Source organism: Phyllostomus discolor, chromosome 8 (genome assembly GCF_004126475.2).
Source record: "Phyllostomus discolor isolate MPI-MPIP mPhyDis1 chromosome 8, mPhyDis1.pri.v3, whole genome shotgun sequence".
Lineage (NCBI taxonomy): Eukaryota > Metazoa > Chordata > Mammalia > Chiroptera > Phyllostomidae > Phyllostomus > Phyllostomus discolor.
The window spans coordinates 44,152,057-44,171,022 of record NC_040910.2 but is presented as its reverse complement, the minus strand read 5'-3'; the positions used below and the strand labels follow the sequence as shown (position 1 = coordinate 44,171,022).

The 18,966-nt window shown below is 40.9% G+C and overlaps 1 protein-coding gene across 1 annotated transcript in view; it reads right to left on the bottom strand.

Moving 5' to 3' along the window:
- Positions 1-18,570, bottom strand: part of LOC114503673 (zinc finger protein 14-like) — a 36,061-nt gene extending 17,491 nt beyond the window's left edge. Inside the window, 4 exon segments of the mRNA XM_036034482.1 lie at positions 5,715-7,370; positions 7,977-8,037; positions 8,243-8,369; positions 18,401-18,570. Coding sequence (XP_035890375.1) covers positions 5,715-7,370; positions 7,977-8,037; positions 8,243-8,369; positions 18,401-18,403 — 1,847 coding nt within the window. The 5' untranslated portion in view covers positions 18,404-18,570.
- Between the last annotated feature and the right edge of the window lie 396 nt (positions 18,571-18,966).

Below are 18,966 nucleotides of genomic sequence, written 5' to 3'. Positions count from 1 at the left end.
CCTGCAGCCACTGGAGGAAGAACCGTGTGGTTTTGGCTGAGTAGGGACTCTCTGGGCCATTGTGCATAGAGGACCACGAGGCTGTGGCAGTGCAGAGAGAACCACACGGCTTTGCCAGAGTGGGAACCGCCGCAGCTTTAAGTAGGGGGAACCACCACCTGGCTTTAGCAGAGATCCCAGCAACATAGCTAATGGTGCCGGGAGCCGAGGGAGGCCTACCAGCAGAGATGGATTACTGGGAAGAACCACAAGCTGCCTGAGCCACAGACTTCTATTTCTTTTCCTGAGATACGGTACCCCAGACTGGGCAAAGGGAGGAAGGAAGGACTGTGTGTGTTTGTGGGTGTTTTTAGGGACTTTGGGATTTTGGTGAAGACATTAGGTCACTACTTTAAGTTTGTATAGCATTAAATAAACATTTCCTTTCCTTTTCACGAATCTCTGGCATTGAGAGGTGTCTTTCCTCTGGCAGCAGACATAACAAACCTGGAGGTTCCTTTTGGGTAATAGTATATCATCCCAGGCCTCCCTTATTGTTCTGTAACACCAACCTACCATCTACTCAGATCACTGACCCTCTGAATAAAGATTCAATCCCTGTCTCTGCTTATTGGGCTGGGTACGCGACAGGGAGCATGAACACAAGGTATCTCTGCCAGTTTCAGTTGGAGTGAGGCTGTGAGGCCACCATGACCTTTGTTTAAAAACGCAGACACTGAAAAGTGACAGAGCATTTTTAAGTAAAGCCTGGCTCCACTTTCATCTTTGATCATTACAAGCATTGAGCTTTGTACCCATCCTTTCCCCACCCTCACTCCTTTGGTCCTTAACATTGTCAATGAAAGAAACATCTAAACCTGTAACAATTTACATGAATTTCTTTGAGCCAAACTGACAATTGCCAGAAGGCAAAAACTTCCAGAGATTGAGAAAATACCCCAGAAAAAAACCACAGTTTTATTACTTATTTTATACATCAGAATCAAAGGGGAAGATGTTAGAGGGTTACATAAAATCCACTGGTTATAGATTAGGGAGGCAGGAGAAAGCAAAGCAAGGAAATCTCTGGGACTGGATAAAATAGACAAACTTTACATAGGTGGGTATAGGACCGTTAACAGTTAACGGTTAACTGTTATACGGTTAACCATTATAACCATATAACGGTTAATTATTAACATGATAATAATAGTAACAAAGAGAGGATTTGTGGACGCTACTCTGATTGGTGGCTGTGTTTTTTGTGACAGGAGAGTACAAAGCTAGGCAAATTCTTGGGCAAGAGGAATAGGGAAACTGAGACAAGAAAATTAAACAAGGCTGAACTGTTGGAGCAACTGCAGCCAGCTAGGGAATCGCAAGATCTTATCTCCCCTAACCAAGAACACCTGACAGCAAATGGTTTCTACCTCTTCTCCCTAACCAAGGAATACATAGCCTAAATCTCCCTGGTTTGGGAAATAGGGAACAGAGACCCAGTTAATATTATTTGTGCCAACTAAACCCATGGATAGATGAAGTCAGGGTTACGAATTAAAAAAAAAACAAAAAACAAAAAACATTAAAAGCCAGACAGACACAAGAGGCAAGTAAAACAATACAGTAGACCTAAGACCAGTCCCAATACCCCCTCCCCCCATACACTTATTTTTGAAACTGGAGAGCAACCAAGGCTTGTGCTGCCTGTCACCACCTGGCCAAGAAGCAGAAAAAGAGATTGGATTATAATTGTGCTTTGATTAACATCAGAGGATAACAGTTTTAGAAGGTATCAGGTTAAAACCATAACATACACCTTACATTGAGTTTTCAATTTGGGGGACAGGGAGATTCCTAGGGGCAGGGCAGGAGGGCTATTTCTCTTGGGAGGGGGAGCTGAAAGGGAAGTCTACAGCTTCCTAAGCTGATTCCTTTGCTCCAGTGTTACTGTAACAGGGTGCAGCCAGGGCCCACCCCTCCCCCAAAGAGGGATTTGTAATGGAGTCCAGAACTCAGGTTGTCCAGGAAATATTAAAAATATAGGATATCCTCACCCCCATAAGTCTGAACTGGGAAATGGGACACATGGAGCAGGGCTATTGAGTTATTTTGCATATCAACAGTTTTGCAAATAACCTCTAGAATGGTCTTTTAATATATCTATAACTTTAAACTGGTTTCATGGATGTATTAAATAGCTGTGGCCTTGCTTTGAGCCTGGGAGATGGAAGTGACTTCCACCCAGGATGTAATTGGGAGGCAACTCCTCCTAGTTACAGAGCCTGCGTGAGAGGTGGAGATGGCTGCTCCATGCCATGGAGCCATGCCTGCCTGGACTTCGGATGGCAGCCCAGAAAAGCTGGAAAAATACGGGAATGCTGACAGGTGTAGCTGACTGTGGGAGGAGTTGGAAATAGGGATGCAGAGGAAGATTCAAACAGGGATTTAAACTCAGTCACAGCAGCCATGCAGGTCAGAATCATGCGGCTTTTGCCAGGTTTGGAACCAGGCAGCTTTGGGTGCTCCCTTTGCCACATACAGGAGAGACCTTGCAGGGAAAGAAAGGGGTGAAAGGACTCTTGCTGATGGGCCATAAGAAGGTGTCACAAGATTTGGGATTAAGAACTGGAGATCCTGGCAGCACAGCTGATGGTGCTGGGAATCAAGAGAGGCCTGCCAGTCAAGCAAGGATGACTGGGAAGAACCAGGGGCTACTGGAGCCAGACTTCTACTTCTTTTCCTGAGATACGGTACCCCAGACTGGCCTGACTGGGCAAGGTGGGGAAGGAAAGACTCTGTGTTTGTGGGTTTTTTAAGGGACTTTGGGATTTTAACAAAGACATTAAGTCATTACTCTAAGTCTGTACAATTTTTTGAATAAATAGTTCCTTTCATTTTTACTGATCTCTGGCATTGAGAGTTAAAATTCCCTGGCAGCAGTTAAGGCAAACCTAGTACAGGGGACCCTGGGAGAAAGGGGGTCCATTCAATAATAGTATATCATCCTCCTCCACGGGTCCATTCTGTAACATTATCTCTCTGTTTGCATTAGAATTCCTCTTTTCTTCCCTGGAAACCTGTGGTTTATGGCCAGGGAGGTTCTGTATTCTCTGTACAAGTTTATCAGATATATGAATTTTGCAAAATTTTCCTCCATTGTGTGGGTTGTATTTTCACTCCCTTGTTTTAAAAGTTTAATTTTAATTGTGGAAATATGCACACAGGATAAAATTTACATTCTCAACATTGTTAAGTGCACAGTTCAGTATATAAAGTACACTGATATTGTGAAACCAATCTCCAGAACTTTTTTCATCTTTCAAAACTGTAACTCTATATGCATTAAAAAAAACTCCACCTGTTGAAATGGAAATCTCATGGAAAACCCCTGCTGTTTTAATTTTGTTCTATTCTATTCTATTCCATTTTAATAATATTCTATTGTTTTCCTATATCTATTTATTTTCTGCTCTAATCTTTATTATTTCCCAAATTTTGCTAACTTAAGATTTAGTTTGTTCTATGTCTAGTCTAAATCATAAAAATGACCAATATCACCCTCTTCTTATTAATATGATTCACTGGGCTTGTGACAAATTAAAGTAAGCTCCAACACATTGTTTTACCTTGTAGTAAACAAGTCTTATGACTACCAATAACATAAGTTTACCTCCATATGGCATTCAATATGCAAACATGTTTGTGCCTTTAATAACCATCTAATTATCTAAAATAGGCAAAATCCCATAAAAGTCCTGAGAAGCTTTTTATGTTACATCCCACAGTCATGTACACATTGTGGTCGTGCTTATTACAACTCGTCATGCTCCTGTCTTTGACGCCGCATACAATCCTGCAGGTCACAGGTTAGAGGACACTGAAAAAACTGAGTTCAGGTTTTGGAATCAATTAGTGTCATGACAAAAATTGTAACTATAAAAGAATAAAACACAAAATGTACCTGTAAAAAAATTACGTGAATTTGAATGCACATGATAAAAGTGAAATAGTGTATAATGATTAAATCAAGAAATTTGCAAAGTTTATTTTAACATTCATAATTATAATGGGACATATTAACATTTAAAAAAACTATTTGTCAGTATACAACAGCCTAGAAAACAGTTAATAAAATATTTTCTAAAAGACCTACAAAAGTGTTCATGTAACAAAAAAATACGTGGAATTTAATTACATACAATTGAACATAACTGAAAACACACTGAGGGGTTACATTTAGCTACAAGTAACAGGAAATACTCACAGTCTCCCAACAGGAGAAAGGTCCTGACTATCACATGGACGGGCCGGGCCAAGGCAGCCACTGCACACGCAGCAGAGAAACACTGTCCCGTGTGCTTCTTGACGGCACCATTGCAGATGTCATGTGCAATCAGGAAAACATACTCACTATCCCTAGTGACAGCACTGTATTTCTACACTATTTAGATTTTATACAGATAAAACTAAAGAAGAGGGGAATCAGACATAAACATGAACCAGTTACCTGGTAGACACAAGAGGGCTTACCGAAACATCCAAACTCTGATGCATCTTTGATGTGGCATTTGTGAAGACATCAGTGGAAACCCACGAGTCTCAGAAAATGGATATCGAATAGTTGGTGATGGTGTTGAGGATGGTCTTGATTGGAAGGTCAAAGAATTCAGTTACGGTAGGCTGGAAGATATTTTCAAAGATCCAATGTATTTGTCTGTTAGTCTGAGTGATGGTTCCAAATCTGTCTAATGCTTTCTTCATATTTGCCTTCCAAATCTCATGCAAGTGAGGCTACTAAGGAATTTTAACATGAACCATAAAGGAGATTGAGTCTAGAAAATCAGGGTCCTACCATTACCAACAAGAGAGAATCTCCAGCTCTACATTTTGTTGCTCTATCACAGGTCCTTCTTTTTAACTCAAAGTCTATTCACCAAATACCAGTTAGAAGAAACAACAAAGATCTAAATGTGAAAATAAAAATTCACCACATGAATCTATATTCTTTTCTAAACTTGCTATACATAAAATTTATTCCAACTATTTATTAGTAAGAAAAATAGAAAAAAAATGTCTTAATATATATTACCACCCAAAAGGAGCTTTGTCAGAGGGAAAGGTAGAATATATATAATGGACTAGGGATTTAAAGGGTGGCTTCAGGCCACTAGGAAAACCCTAACACCAAATGGTCATTTTTCAAAGGCTCCCAAAACAGAATAAAATGTTATTTAAAATTTTAACCTAAGTACATATATTTTTTAAAAAAACCAAACACTTCATTCATGGGTCCAACAGGCTTCAAAATCCAGAGGAAATATTGTTACACATTTTAGGGAAAAAGCACTGCCTATTAATCTTATGTATTATTTTTGGAAAATGTCTCTCAAATATCTTATGTATTTATTTCTAAAAGTAATTAGTAGAAATCCACAGTCCAATGATGCACTATTAGAAAAGGTTCAACAAATACAATATATTTACAACATTAATCAGAACTGTTTCATGTTGAAAGTTTTCTAGAACATTATACCTGAATTTTTATCAAGCTTTCTCATGTAACTTACTTCTTTTATTCCTTCTTTTTTTGTTGGAGTTTTCACATGCAACAATGTGGACCAATTCAAGTCTTTTCCAGGCTGTTTATATTCAAGAATTTTAATTTAGTGAGTCCTTTATTATTTTGATAGGAACTGCAATAACTGAAGCCTTTCCCAAATTCTGCACTTTTCTATATTTTTTCTTTAGTGTGTGTGGCCATGTGTCTTCGAAAGGTTGTGTGATAAGTGAAGGCTTTCCCACATTGTTTGCATTCATAGGGTTTCTCTCCAGTGTGAGTTCTTTTGTGTGTTTGTAAGGAACTGTGATCTCTGTAAGCTTTCCCACGTTGTTTGCATTCAAAGAGTTTCTCTCCAGTGTGATTTCTCTCATGATTTTGAAGATCACTGGGATACCTAAATGTTTTATTACAGTGTTTACATTCATAGCATTTCTTTGCAGTGTGGTTTCTTTCATGCTTTCTAAGATAATGGAGACAACTGAATCGTTTGCTACATGTTTTACATTCATATGGTTTCTCTCCAGTGTGATTTCTTTCATGTGTTTGAAAACTTTGATACCATCTGAAGGCTTTCCCACATTCCTTGCATTCATAAGGTTTCTCTCCAGTATGAATCCTTTCATGACTTTGTAAGGTACTGGAATATCTGTAAGCTAGCCCACATTTCTTACATTCATAAGGTTTCTCTCCAGTGTGTATTCTTTCATGTCTTTGCAAGGTAGTATAATATCTGTAGGCTAGCCCACACTCCTTACATTCACAGTGCTTCTGTCCATCGTGAATTTTTTCATGACGTTGAAGATGACTGACACAACTGAAGTCTTTACTACATATTTTGCATTCATAAGGCTTCTCTCCAGTGTGAGTTCTTTCATGTATTTGGAAGACTAGATGAGAAATAAAAACTTTTCCACATTCCTTACATTTGTAGGGTTTCTCGCCTGTGTGAGTCCTTTCATGTGCACATAAGGCACTGTGACCTCTGTAGGCTTGATCACATTGTTTACATTTATAGGGTTTCTCTCCAGCATGAGTTCTTTTATGTCTTTGTAAGATACTGTAATATCTATAGGCCTGCCCACATTCCATACATCCATGGGGTTTCTCTCCAGTGTGAATTCTTTCATGTTTTTGAAAACTTTGATAACATCTGAAGGCTTTTCCACATTCCTTACATTCATAGAGCTTCTCTCCAGTAAATTTTCTTTCATGTGTTTGGTAATTATGATAATATCTGAAGGCTTTTCCACATTCCTTACATTCATAAGGTTTCTCTACAGTATGAATCTTTTCATGACTTCGAAGGTAACTGAGACAACTGAATGCTTTACTACACATTTTGCATTCATAGGGTTTCTCACTAGTGTGGCTCCTTTCATGTATTTGAAAACCTAGATGAGAACTGAAAGCTTTACCACGTTGCTTACATTCATAGGGTCTCTTGTCTGTGTGAGTTCTTTGGTGTTTTTGTAAGGCACTGTGATACATGTAGGCTTTAACACATTGTTTACACTGATAAGGTTTCTCTCCAGTGTGGGTTCTTTCATGTTTTTCACAACACTGAGGGTAACTGAAGGCTCTCCCACATACTTTGCATTTATATGGCTTCTCTCCACAATTCTGATAGTGAGAGGGCTTGTATCCAGTGTGATCTCTGATGTGCTTATTATGGGATGACTGATGCATGAACACTTCCCCACACACACTGTATTCCCAGGGTTTTACTCCAAGAACAGTTTTTTTCTTCAGACTGAAATTTGGAAAAAAGCTGAAGTTTTCTCCCTGTTGACTACCCTCTTTCCCTTCACAGATTCTCTCCACCATATCACTTCTGTAAAAACCAAGAAGTATATTATTAATGATTTTTTACCAATAATTTTATATTTATTAGTAGGATATTTAAACTACATTTTATACAAAAATTTTTATAGCAAAACTGTAGGTTTTTCCCTTGTCTAAATGAATTATTTAAAATTGAATACATGCCCTAGCCAGGTGGCTCAGCTGATTGGAGCATCATCCTATAAACCAAAAGGTTGCAGGTTCGATGCCCAGTCAGGGCACATACGGGAGGCAACTGATTGATGTTTCTGTTTCTCTCTCTCTCTCACACACAAATCAATGACAAAATTACATATCCCCAGTTAAGGATTATAACAAATAAATAAATAAAAATGCTGAATGCTCTGCAAGAAAACTTTAGCCTTGCTAATACCAAAACAGTGATATTCACATAGAGGGTTTATTAATGGGGTTGTCCATTTGAACTATTTTTGAAAAACTGAACATTTATGATATATAAGAAAATAATTTGGTAGAAATAGTCTGAGAAGTAATAAATTTGAAGCAAGGGTTGTTTTGCTTGCTTCTTTTAAAAAAAATTTATAGAAAACGGAGATTGTCGTGTTAAAGACACTGCTTTCTCACAATGACTCACCTTTGTTTCCCCCCCTGGTGTTTGTACTGATCTTCAATGTCATGATCTTCCCATTTCCCCCCTAAGATAAAGACCCAAAATATGATCCAAAAGTATTAGAAATTATAGAAAAACTATGAGATTCTAATTCTATGATGAGCTGTGACCACTCCCCATTGATTTACCAGTGTCCTCCCTTCCTGTATTCCACACATTAGAACAACTCTGATGGACAAGAAACACCTGTCCTCTACTCAACAAGGTAAAGATTTAGTTGTCATGCTTACCTATGGAGGTCAGGTTCCAGAAGGTTTCCTGCATCACATCTCTGTAGAGCTTCTTCTGTGAAGGATCCAGTAAAGCCCACTCCTCCAGACTGAAGCTCACAGCCACATCTTCAAAGGCCACTGAGTCCTGAAACACCCCAAATATGTGCCTTGTGAGTCTAACAGCACTGGACACAAGGACCCCATTTATAGGAAGGTGTTATGCACACAGTCAAGGTCCAAGGAGGCCTCAGCATATTGTTTGCCTATTCCAAAGAAATAACCTGGAAGATAGGCTATGAAAGATGTGTGTTTGTTAGGACTTAAATGCACCCCAGGGGTCGCCTACCAGTGAAGTCTCCACAACACAGGTTTGCTCAATACAGGGTTATACAGAATACAGAAAACAAAGCAGGGCAATAAATCATGTGTGCAGAGTGGACGTGCTCATGTGCAAGCTGCGTGAGACCATAACGCCAGCTATTTACAAGTCTCACACCCAGGAACAGGTATTTGTTGTTATTGTTGTTGTTGTTGTTGTTGTTGTTATTGTTGTTGTTTTGGGGGTGAGGGGGTTGGCCATTCCTGGACTGTGTAGCTGGCCAGGCTTCCAAGGCCCCACAGTGCACTTACAGATGGTCTTCATTATATTCCCACAGGGTGGGAGGGGGAGTGAGAGCTTGGGCAGGGGCACATTCTCACATGCCACACAGAAAGTTACATATGATCTCTCATCTTCAAACACTTATTCTTATGACTTGGTCATCAGAAAGTTACTCTGTCCACAATTATTTCCTTATAAGTTCAACAGCATTATGAACACATGGAAATCACACACTTTTACTGTGACCACATTACATCTTGCATTTTTCTAATGGCAGCATTCAGAGAATGCTGGGACTGACAGAAATGTGATTCAGATGAAACAAGTATCATTACTTTTAAGATCATCAAGTCCTTTGGAGAAAAATTCCTTCATCTCCTTCCTCACAGCCACCATTTACAGCACTCCACAAGGCAGAAGTCAGCATCTACAATGAGGTTTCAATACATTAAAACATACTAAAGAACTACAAGCTTTTTGTTCTACTCCTGTCACCAAACATGAGAGTCCAGGAGGCCTATGGAACTCCAGCTTGTAACAAAGCCCAGCTGGCCATGTTGTTTTACATTTTTCCAGAAAATCACAAGTAACCATTTGTAGCTTGCTGAATGGAAATATCCTTGTAGAGAAGCACGGCTCTTACCTGATGTAATACTTATCACAGATTCAGTCCTTCCTTTCTCTTTGTCTGATCTGATGAGTTAAAAATTTATTCAGAACTTAGAGCTCAGAGAAAAGGAAGACGGCACAACAACTTATACCACCAAATCCTACGCTCACGTGTCTCAGGGTTGCTTCTCAGCACACACGGGCACATATGGGCAGACACTGAGCAATAATTAGCCAGAAGAGCTCTTTTTAGCACAGCCGTAACAGTCTCTGCTATGACCTGCTGACACTCAAGAAAGGTTTAGATTGCATGGAAGTTTATTAATGTCCACACAACCACAGTGGTGGCATGGTGAACTTGCTCATGATTATAAAATAATGTTAAGGGTGTAGCAGTGGTTTCCTCTAAAAGAGCATATAACATCCATTCTCCAGTCAGGAGGAAGTGTTTCCTGACCAGCCACTCTGGGGGCTGCCCTCCCTTCTGTCATTCCCAAGTTCCCAGTGGAGACAAGGAACAGCATAGCTCCACCCTGGAGCATGGGATCCCCCCACAGATGACAGCACTCCCAACCTGTAGGGTATGAAGGGTTATTACTGTCCCAAGTGAGGTGTCTGGACAGCGTAAGTAAGGCAGGCTCTCAAGAGGGCACTGAATAGGCTGTGAGAGAAGAGCAGGGACATATTCTTTTCTGAGGTTACAGGGTGAGCTGGGGTGAGAGTTCACACAGGAGGGCAGCAGCTTGCAAGGATTCAGTCACTTGTTACCACAGGGAGGGCGCGCTGAGGCTTTCTCATCACCTTGTGCAGATGTGGGGCACAAGGGGAAGGAGCAGGCATGAGGCTCTAGTGCTGTCAGCAACCAATCATCAACAACTGGAGTAAAATATTTAAAGTTGTGAAAGAAAAATAGAAATAAATATTTCCTAAGACAACAGTGGAAGTTACTTGACATTTATACAATTACTTAGAAAAAATTCAAACCTTCTTCAGAATAATGTATGTGATGAAGGTGGAGAATTAGAATTAGTAAATGAAGGTAAACTATCTTTTTAAATTTCTTATAATTAATGTAATTAATGAAACTTTAAAAGGTAATATTAACAATAAGGTATATGGAAGTTAAAAACTATGGATAATTAAAATAGAGGACCATAATATGACAGGGACACAGAGGAAGGAATTGGGGACAGTGCGTTATCAGGTACTCGTATGACCAGTGACATGGTGTGGTATAACTTGACAGAGGCAGTGACTTAGTTGTAACTGAAAACTCAAGGGCAACCACTAGAAAAAGTTTTAAATAGTTATTTGTAATTGATATGAAAAGACAGAAAATCAAAAAGAATCATGCAAAATGCTCAAAGCCAGAGAAGGAAGAAAAAATGAAAGGACAAAAAGAAACGAAGGACAGAGGCAACGAGGGAAGAACACAGGGCAAGCTGTGGTGGGCACCAATCCGACCGTCCCAGTCACCACTTTAGTCATCGATGGCCTTGCTGAACCTGAGAGGCAAGTATGGTACTACAATACTGAATTTTAAAAATCACACTCAGTTTTATGTTTCCCAGAAGAAACCCACTTTAAATATGAAGACAGAGATAGGTGAAAGGTAAAGACACGGAGAAAATGTACTGTGCCAACAGTAATCAAAGGAAAGCTGGCATTGGTATATAAATTTCAAACAGTGTAGATTTCAGACACACACACACAAACCTCAGAGACAAAAGAACATCACTTAATGACAAAGGAGTCCATCTCCAAGAAGGCACTGCATCCTTTATGCGTACGTGCATAACAACACGGGCAAAACACACGAGGCAGGAGCTAATGGAACACAAGGAAAAACAGATAAATCCACTACTACAGCTGTAAATTTCAACATTCCCTTATAACAAATTATAAACTCCAGCAACAAAAAATCACAAAGGACAAAGTTAAACTGAACAGTGCCATGTAACAACAAAATTCAATTTTAAAATTGTAACTGGTGATTAAAATCTATGATTTGAAATCTATACCTTTAAAGTTTAAATCATTAACATACTTCATACAGGAACATGAACAGAATACACCATTTTTTTCAAGTTCATATGGAACCTTCACCAAGACAGAACATATTCTGGGACAAATTTGAAAGAACAGATATCATATAAAATAAGCTCTTACATAATGGGCATTAATCTAGAAATCAATAATAGCAAGAGTTGGAAAACAGCCAAATATGTTAATATTAAACAACACACTTCTAAATAATATATGGGATCAAAGAAAAAGTCTCAAGAGAAATAAAAAAGTATTTGAACTAAATAAAATAAAATTACAACTTCTCAAAGATTGTGGGGGGCAGCAAAAGCAATGCCTAAAGGATAATTTATGTCATTGAACAAATACACCAGAAAAAGAAAGCTCTATAATCAAATAATGTAAGCATTTATTTTAGAAAAAAAGAGCTAATTAAACTCAAAGCATAATAATGAACATTAGAAATCAATGTAATTGTGGAAAATCAATGGAGAAAAACAATAAAGCTGTTCTTTGATAAGATCAGTAAAATTGATAAGCACTTAGGAAACAAAACTAAAAAAAGAGGAAGAGAGAAATGGCATCATAACGCTGTCGTAGGACACTCTATAGGAAAGCCGCTGCAGTTAAAGAGTCTCTGAGGACACGGCCAGGTGTGCCTCTTCTATGGCAGTTTAATCAGTCTAGAGCCCCCTGTGGTGGAGGTGCCCACACAGGGTGGGCAGTTACAAATAACAGCACAAATGGGCTCAAGCAAAATTTGTAAACCAGGACTATGTCATCTTCCAAACACCCAAATAACCAAGACAATGTTGTGGATGCTAAGAGGGCCTATAGCTATTTCTTTATGTTTGGAGAAAGGGAGTGACCTTCTGTTTATTAAATAATTTTTTAAAATGTAACCAAGGGCTTGGGGACTCAAAATATGTGTGAGACAACTGTACATCCACTTTTTATGAGCCCACCTGTTCTATTACATGTATGTCCTACATGTCCAACAAATGTGCACAAAGGAAACTGTCATAAATATAATGCCGTATCTCCTGGAGCAAAGTAAATGAAGTTCAAATCATACCTAAAAAAGCTGTGTGCAGTGACAGCGGTGCTGAGGTTCCCTGAGGTAACCAGGTAAAGGCCAAAGGCAGCGGAGACTGTTGACACAGGCACAGAACAGAACAGACTTACCTAAATCCACGGTAGCAGAATGTGTACCAGTTGCTGAGTGGATGGAGCCAGTAATTTCCATAATGCTGTGGACTAGGAATAGGGGTTTACTTGGTGGGACCATGGCCTGAAGGCTGTGGTAATGCACTGTGAGGTGTTACTCATTCTCTCCAGGTTTAAGACCAGACCAAACCCAGCTGTTCAAAGGAGAAGCACTGGGGATAATCACATCTTCCAAAAAGGTTTCTTACAACAGTTTTCAGTCCTTGAAGGCCCTGTTTAATTTATACCAGACCATATTAAGTAATTTAAGTAAGACGTAGGGACCATGAAGTCCCATTTTGTGAAACCAATTAGGAAAAGGTGAAGATTTAATTCAATTTAAATTGATGAATTGTTGGTTCCAAGCTGTCCAGCTCACAATGGGATATGTTAGGACAACGGGTGCTGTGCCTGTGAGAAAAGGCAAAGGTGTCCGATGGCCAAGGCAGAGTGCACCATTTCGTCCTATGTACAGCAATCAGAGTTCCCCTACGATCATGGGGTGGCTTGCTTCAACTTACTGAGATCCCAGGTAGAACTGTAATTTAACCTAGCACTAAGTAATTGCATGAACATTTGTGAATTACTATGTTACAGAAAGTGGTAACATTTATTCAGAACTTATATTTTTGACGCTTAAAAGCCAAGGAGAGCCCTTTGACTTCTTTTGTTATGTAGATATTTTAGTGTACTTGGGATTTCCCATAGGGTCAAATTTTAGACCTTTTCCAATATGCCTTTTCTCCCATTCTTTCTCTCGTTCCCTTTTGCTTTGTATTTTAGATCACTGGATACACTTTGAGGGACTGGGTATCCCCTTTACCCTGGTACCCACACACTTTTTCCTCCCGATAGTGCCAAATCAGTGCCATTGGGGTTAAAGTCCTCCCTCATGGAAATGGCTGCTGTATAGGATCTAAGAACCCTGGGCTTAAGTCCAGTTTAAACTAGTGCCTTTGCTGTGACACAGTGAGACCATGGGTGTTGTCCCCAATAACCTGGTGGAGCGTCACCATCTGTGCTGTCGCAGAAGCAGGTGCAGAGCAGCCACAGAGGTAGTTAAGCGAGCCTTCTTATAGGAGAAGAGTAGAATTCAGCCTGTGGACTGAATTTCCCCCTCTCTCTTTTTCTCTCTTTTTGTCTGGAATAACTGTTCTTTAAAGAGTGATCATCTGGTAAGCTCACCTCATTCACAGGGGGCAATCATCCAGAAGCCCCCTTAGACACCCTCCTACTAGGGTGACTCTAGCCTCAATCATACCTTCAAGGTAAGCACACAGTAGGGTTCCAACCAAGACATCAACCTACAATCCTTTTAATAAGTACACCACTCCCATCTTCCTGTGTCAATGACAAGGAATTACCTAAACTCAACTCAGAGCACTCTGAATACAGCACCCAGGCTCAGTGCAATCAACAATATAACCCAGGGTAGCTTGGCTCCCAGGAGAGCCCCCAGCAAGCAGCTGCTCAGAGAGCAGGAGCCTCAAGGTTCCTACCAGCCTGACAGATAAGAAGGACCAAGGGGAAAGGGAGGGCTGAAGCTCAAGTTGTCAGGAGTCGGACATCAAACATGTGGACTCTGACTCCTCTTTATGAGAACACACACAAGAAAAATATGCATTCACACTGGCTTCTTTTCAAGAAACATTAATAGGATGATACAGACATGATCAACACGTATTTTTAGAGAAAGCACAGTAGTAGAGCAGGATATGCAGGCACTGGGTGACCTTAAGCTAGTTTCCTAATGTATAAGTTTCTTTTTATAACTTTCCCATTCATTATTTATTTAAAACAAGTATAGAAATTTATATACACCATATTTTCCTATGATTAATCATCTTTATACAGAACTTTGCTTTTTAAAACTGAATTTTAACTTCTCTACATAAGAAACACTCTAAGATTTATTCCTTTAAACACTGAATTATATAAAACACCAGACCATAAAAAACTCACACATCCCTTTCTAACTGAAAAACAAGGGACATTATAGTATTTTTTCCATTCACAATATTTTACACTGGGGATGTTACAGAGCAACAAGGGGGGGCCTCAAAGGGCAATATACTATTCCCCGAAAGGAATCCCCCAGGTTCATTATGTCCACCGCCAAAGGAAAGATATCTCTCAATGCCCGAGATTCAGTGAAAAGGAAAGGAATTTATTATTCATTTGAAATAACAAAAACTAAAGTTCCCCACAAATGCACACAGTCCTCCCTGCACTCTCCACGTGGCAAAAGGGAGCACTTCCAAAGCCTCGTGGTCCTGACTCTCACCCAAGCCAAACGGTCCCAACCAAGACACCAAAGCCTCATGGTCCTAAACAAATGCGTGGTCCCAAAGAGAGACATCCGGTCCCAAAAAGAGATGTCTGGTCCCAAAGAGAGAGACATCCGGTCCCAAAGAGAGAGACGCCAAATGGCTGCCTCACTGGGTTTAAATCCCAGCGCCAATCTTCTTCTGCAGCCCCATACCAGGCTCCTCCCACAATTGGCTACAGCTGCCAGCATTCTGGGCAGGTGTGCCCTGTGGTGTGGAGCCACTTATCTCCAAGCTCTTCTGGATCCCATTACAAATCCCTATTTGGGGCTCCCCTCTTGGCTGCATCCTGTTACAGGGATACATTCAGGATTGAGTTGCATTTTATAACGCATTAGGGGGTGCAATGAAGCCCTAAAATAGACTATGAATTTCAAAGATTTACATAAGTTTTGAGGTGTTTTCTCATATTAATGAAAATACATATGCCATTTGCTCATATCCATTAAAACAGAAACCCATTTGTTTTAGTGTGGAGGAGAAACTGTTCCATGACATGTCCACTATCTGCCCCACAAGCTGTACCCCGACAAGAGTAGAAGTTGCGTTCTGCAGCCTCCTTGTAGAGGCTGTCTGATTGTCCTTGATGTTCTTGAATCAGCAGCCCTTCCTTGCCTCCTGCTATGTACTGGTTCTTGGGCCAGGTTGTTGTCTTGACCTGGTCAAGCATGTAATTTTTTATATCTGGGGACATTCAGTTACTAGTACCGGGGACTATTCTCCCCTTTACCCTATATAATACTTTGGCATCTACTGAGAAGCATGGGAATCCATTTGTTATTTTACAGCTGCCCAAGACATGCCTCATATAAACTCTAATATTACTCACAAGACTGAAGTGGCCAGCCTCTTCCACTGGTCTTTCTCTGCCTCCCATTTATGGAGATATTTTCCAGTATTGGGGCTTTCCCCTGGCTTTGCATGTACTAACACTTAAATAGTGTAGCCTTTTAAAAGTCAAAATTCTCTAAAGACCTGCTCACACAAAAAAGGACCTAAAATGGAAAAAGTAGTTGAGATCTTAAAAATACTCATCTCATATCTTCAAGTTCTCCTGCCTAAATGCAACCAAAATTCTATTTGGTTCCCCAAGTTTCTTGCCTTATTCACACAGTATCTCCCAATCAAATCATATTTTAAAAGCCCAGGTGCTAATAAAAACTAGAATCAAAGGGCTGTAATATTCAAAGGAGAAAGGAATCCAATGAAAAGAAACAAAAATACTTATATCAAGACAGATAAGCAGCCTGCTTCCCTACAGTTCAGAAGGAAACTCGCACTCAGAAAGTGGAACATATTCCCAAACTTGAGGCACCGTGGTTGGGAATCCCTAAATGGGTCAGTCCCTGAGGAAGGCAGGAAGGGAAACCTGGGCAGCCCCAGGAGGGAATTCTGGGAGCACTAACACCCTCCCCTCCCCTGTAAGTATGGAAGTGCTCCTACCCCAGGCTTCTACTCTCACAATGAGGAAAGTCCAGCCTGATTCAGTTTAAATTCTGACCCAGCATGCACTCCCAAATTCATGAACTTCTTTTCTCAAAGACAGAATTCCTGATCCTCATAGACTTCTCATGTGCACAAATTGTACTCTGAGTTCACCTATACTGTGGATGCCAAACTCAAATCCAATGTCTAAAAATGTCTAGGCTTAAGAAACCCACAACCCCAACCTTAGAAAGGGCATTACCTTTTTCTGTTATGTACACATGCACCCGCCGGCTTTCCAGGGCTACAGCTTCTCTCAGTGTGCAGGAGCTTTCCCTGGTGGGTGTGAGCAGCTAGGACACCGGCAGGGAGAGGCTCCCTGGGAAGAACCAACTGGACCTTCAAGTACTTCCCTGTGCAGGCCCAAGGGGACCTTAGCTTGGGTCACTGACCACAGGCTTCTGCTCCCACTAGAGTTGCTTTGGACCATTATTGATATTTTTAATGGTAAATATCCAATGTACAATGGATATTATGAACAATCCACCGAATTTACTTAAACCCAGAGTCTATGGGGAAAAGAGATAAGAAAAGTGTTAAGGGTCTTCTGCTAGTTCAATTAGAAAACCTCTAGTTCAATTAGAATACCTATTCTTGTCAGAGATACATGACAGTTAATTATATTTTCCAGGAAAAGTAATTGGTTTGTAATTAACACAGGGGTAGGCAAAGTAAGTTTACAGTTGTAACACAAATAATACAATAATTAATAAATAATAATATAAGAATAAACCCTGTGTTTCATGTACTCACAAGTATAAACCTACTTTTGGTCACCCCTATATTGTACTTGAACACCTCTGCCCTGTGAGCCTAAATCTGGAATTTGATCTGAAAACACCCAAAAGTAAAAAAAAAAAAAAAAAAAACAGACCTCAAAAACTTACTACACGTGCTCAGGGAAGAAAGAGTAAAAGAAAAATTCTGCACAAATGAAATGTAATGCTGGAATATTTTATTTTTTTATGAAATTCACGTCTTTCTTGCCCATTTAGAACTACTGTCTTCCAAGCTCTATAATTAAATATATTATACACTTACTGAAAAGCAAAGACATACGTAAGTAAGTTTTTTCAGGTGACAAAACCAGGGAGGAAAGGTGCTCACAGGCCAACACATTTCAAAGAGAATCCTCCACCCTAAGAACTTCGGATGCCATGTCTGCGCCCAGGGGAAGGTCTGAGGGAATGCGCCCAGGGAAAGGTCTGAGGGAAAGGAACGGCGATTTCAAGCAACTTGATTTCTAGTTATGCGAGTGGTCATCCTCGGCTTTCTTATCATGTCAAATATCCGCAGAGGGAAATATAAATCTTTATAAAGAGCCATCCGTGGCTCTGCAGAAAAATAATAAACAAATAGGTGATAACGATGCAGTGAATCAGAGAGGGGAAGCTGGTATTTGGGAGGAAAATGTAAATTTAGGGATTTATTGCCAAGCCCAGGATGAGCTAGGCTGAGGGACAGGGTCTGGATTTGAGACCCTGCTTTCCATTTGGAAAACTCAGGAGAAAACGGGCACCCCTGGGGAGAAAGAAGAGCCTGGGGACCCAAGAGACGACAGCTCCTCCCATGCACCAACCTGTGACAGAGTCAGATTGTCCCCTGGTGACGCTCCCCCTGCTCCGGTCATTGCACCATTTGGGGAGACCAGACGCAGGTCTGGAGGGTCAGAGCTGCCCAAAGAGACTGCAGGCCAGCTGAAGACACCGCATGCAGTGACGGAACAGTACACCTTGGCCTGGCTGAAGGCCTACACCCCAGCCCCTGGGCTGCCTGCGGGGACAGATGTTCCACAGGGGGCCCGGACTCGGGTCCAGAGGACCCAGGGGGAGGCCGGTTCTACCACACAAGGTTACAGCGCGTTCCGACTAGCGCCTCTGACCAGCGCCTCCTCCCAGACTCCTCACCCGGTCACACACTCACCATTTCTAGGCTTCCTGGGTCTCCCTGGGTAGTGCCTACGACCCCCACGACCAGTGCAGATCACAGTACGACGTAAGCTGCTGCAGAGAGGACAGGGACTATAAAGAACAGGCGACACCCCATCCTCGGCGACACCCTATCCTCAGCGCCACTAGATGGAGTTGGAAGGTACAAGACTTCACCTTGCGTCGCCCCACCCACCTGCCCCAGTTCTGCCCCTGATTGGACAGGTCTTAAGGCCACGCTCTACTGTACTGAATGACAGCCAGGAGGAGGACTCTGGCTCCTAAGAAAAGTGTTTCTGCGGGTGGGAGGGAAGCTGACTCAGCCTGGAATATTTGCATGAACAGAATTTTTCTGGTCTTGGAGCTGTGCTGTTTTTTCTCAGCAATTTGTGAACAGTGGGGCACAAGCGCGCACAAGGAATTCCTTATTCAGTTTCCAAGTGGAGCCAGTACAGACAATGCAGTGGGCCAGAATGGGCTTAATAAGAGGGTCTTAGGTCTTCTAGGTATGAAGGGCTTGGCTTAGGGCTGGAAGTCCACTCATGGAACTGTGAGTCTTGT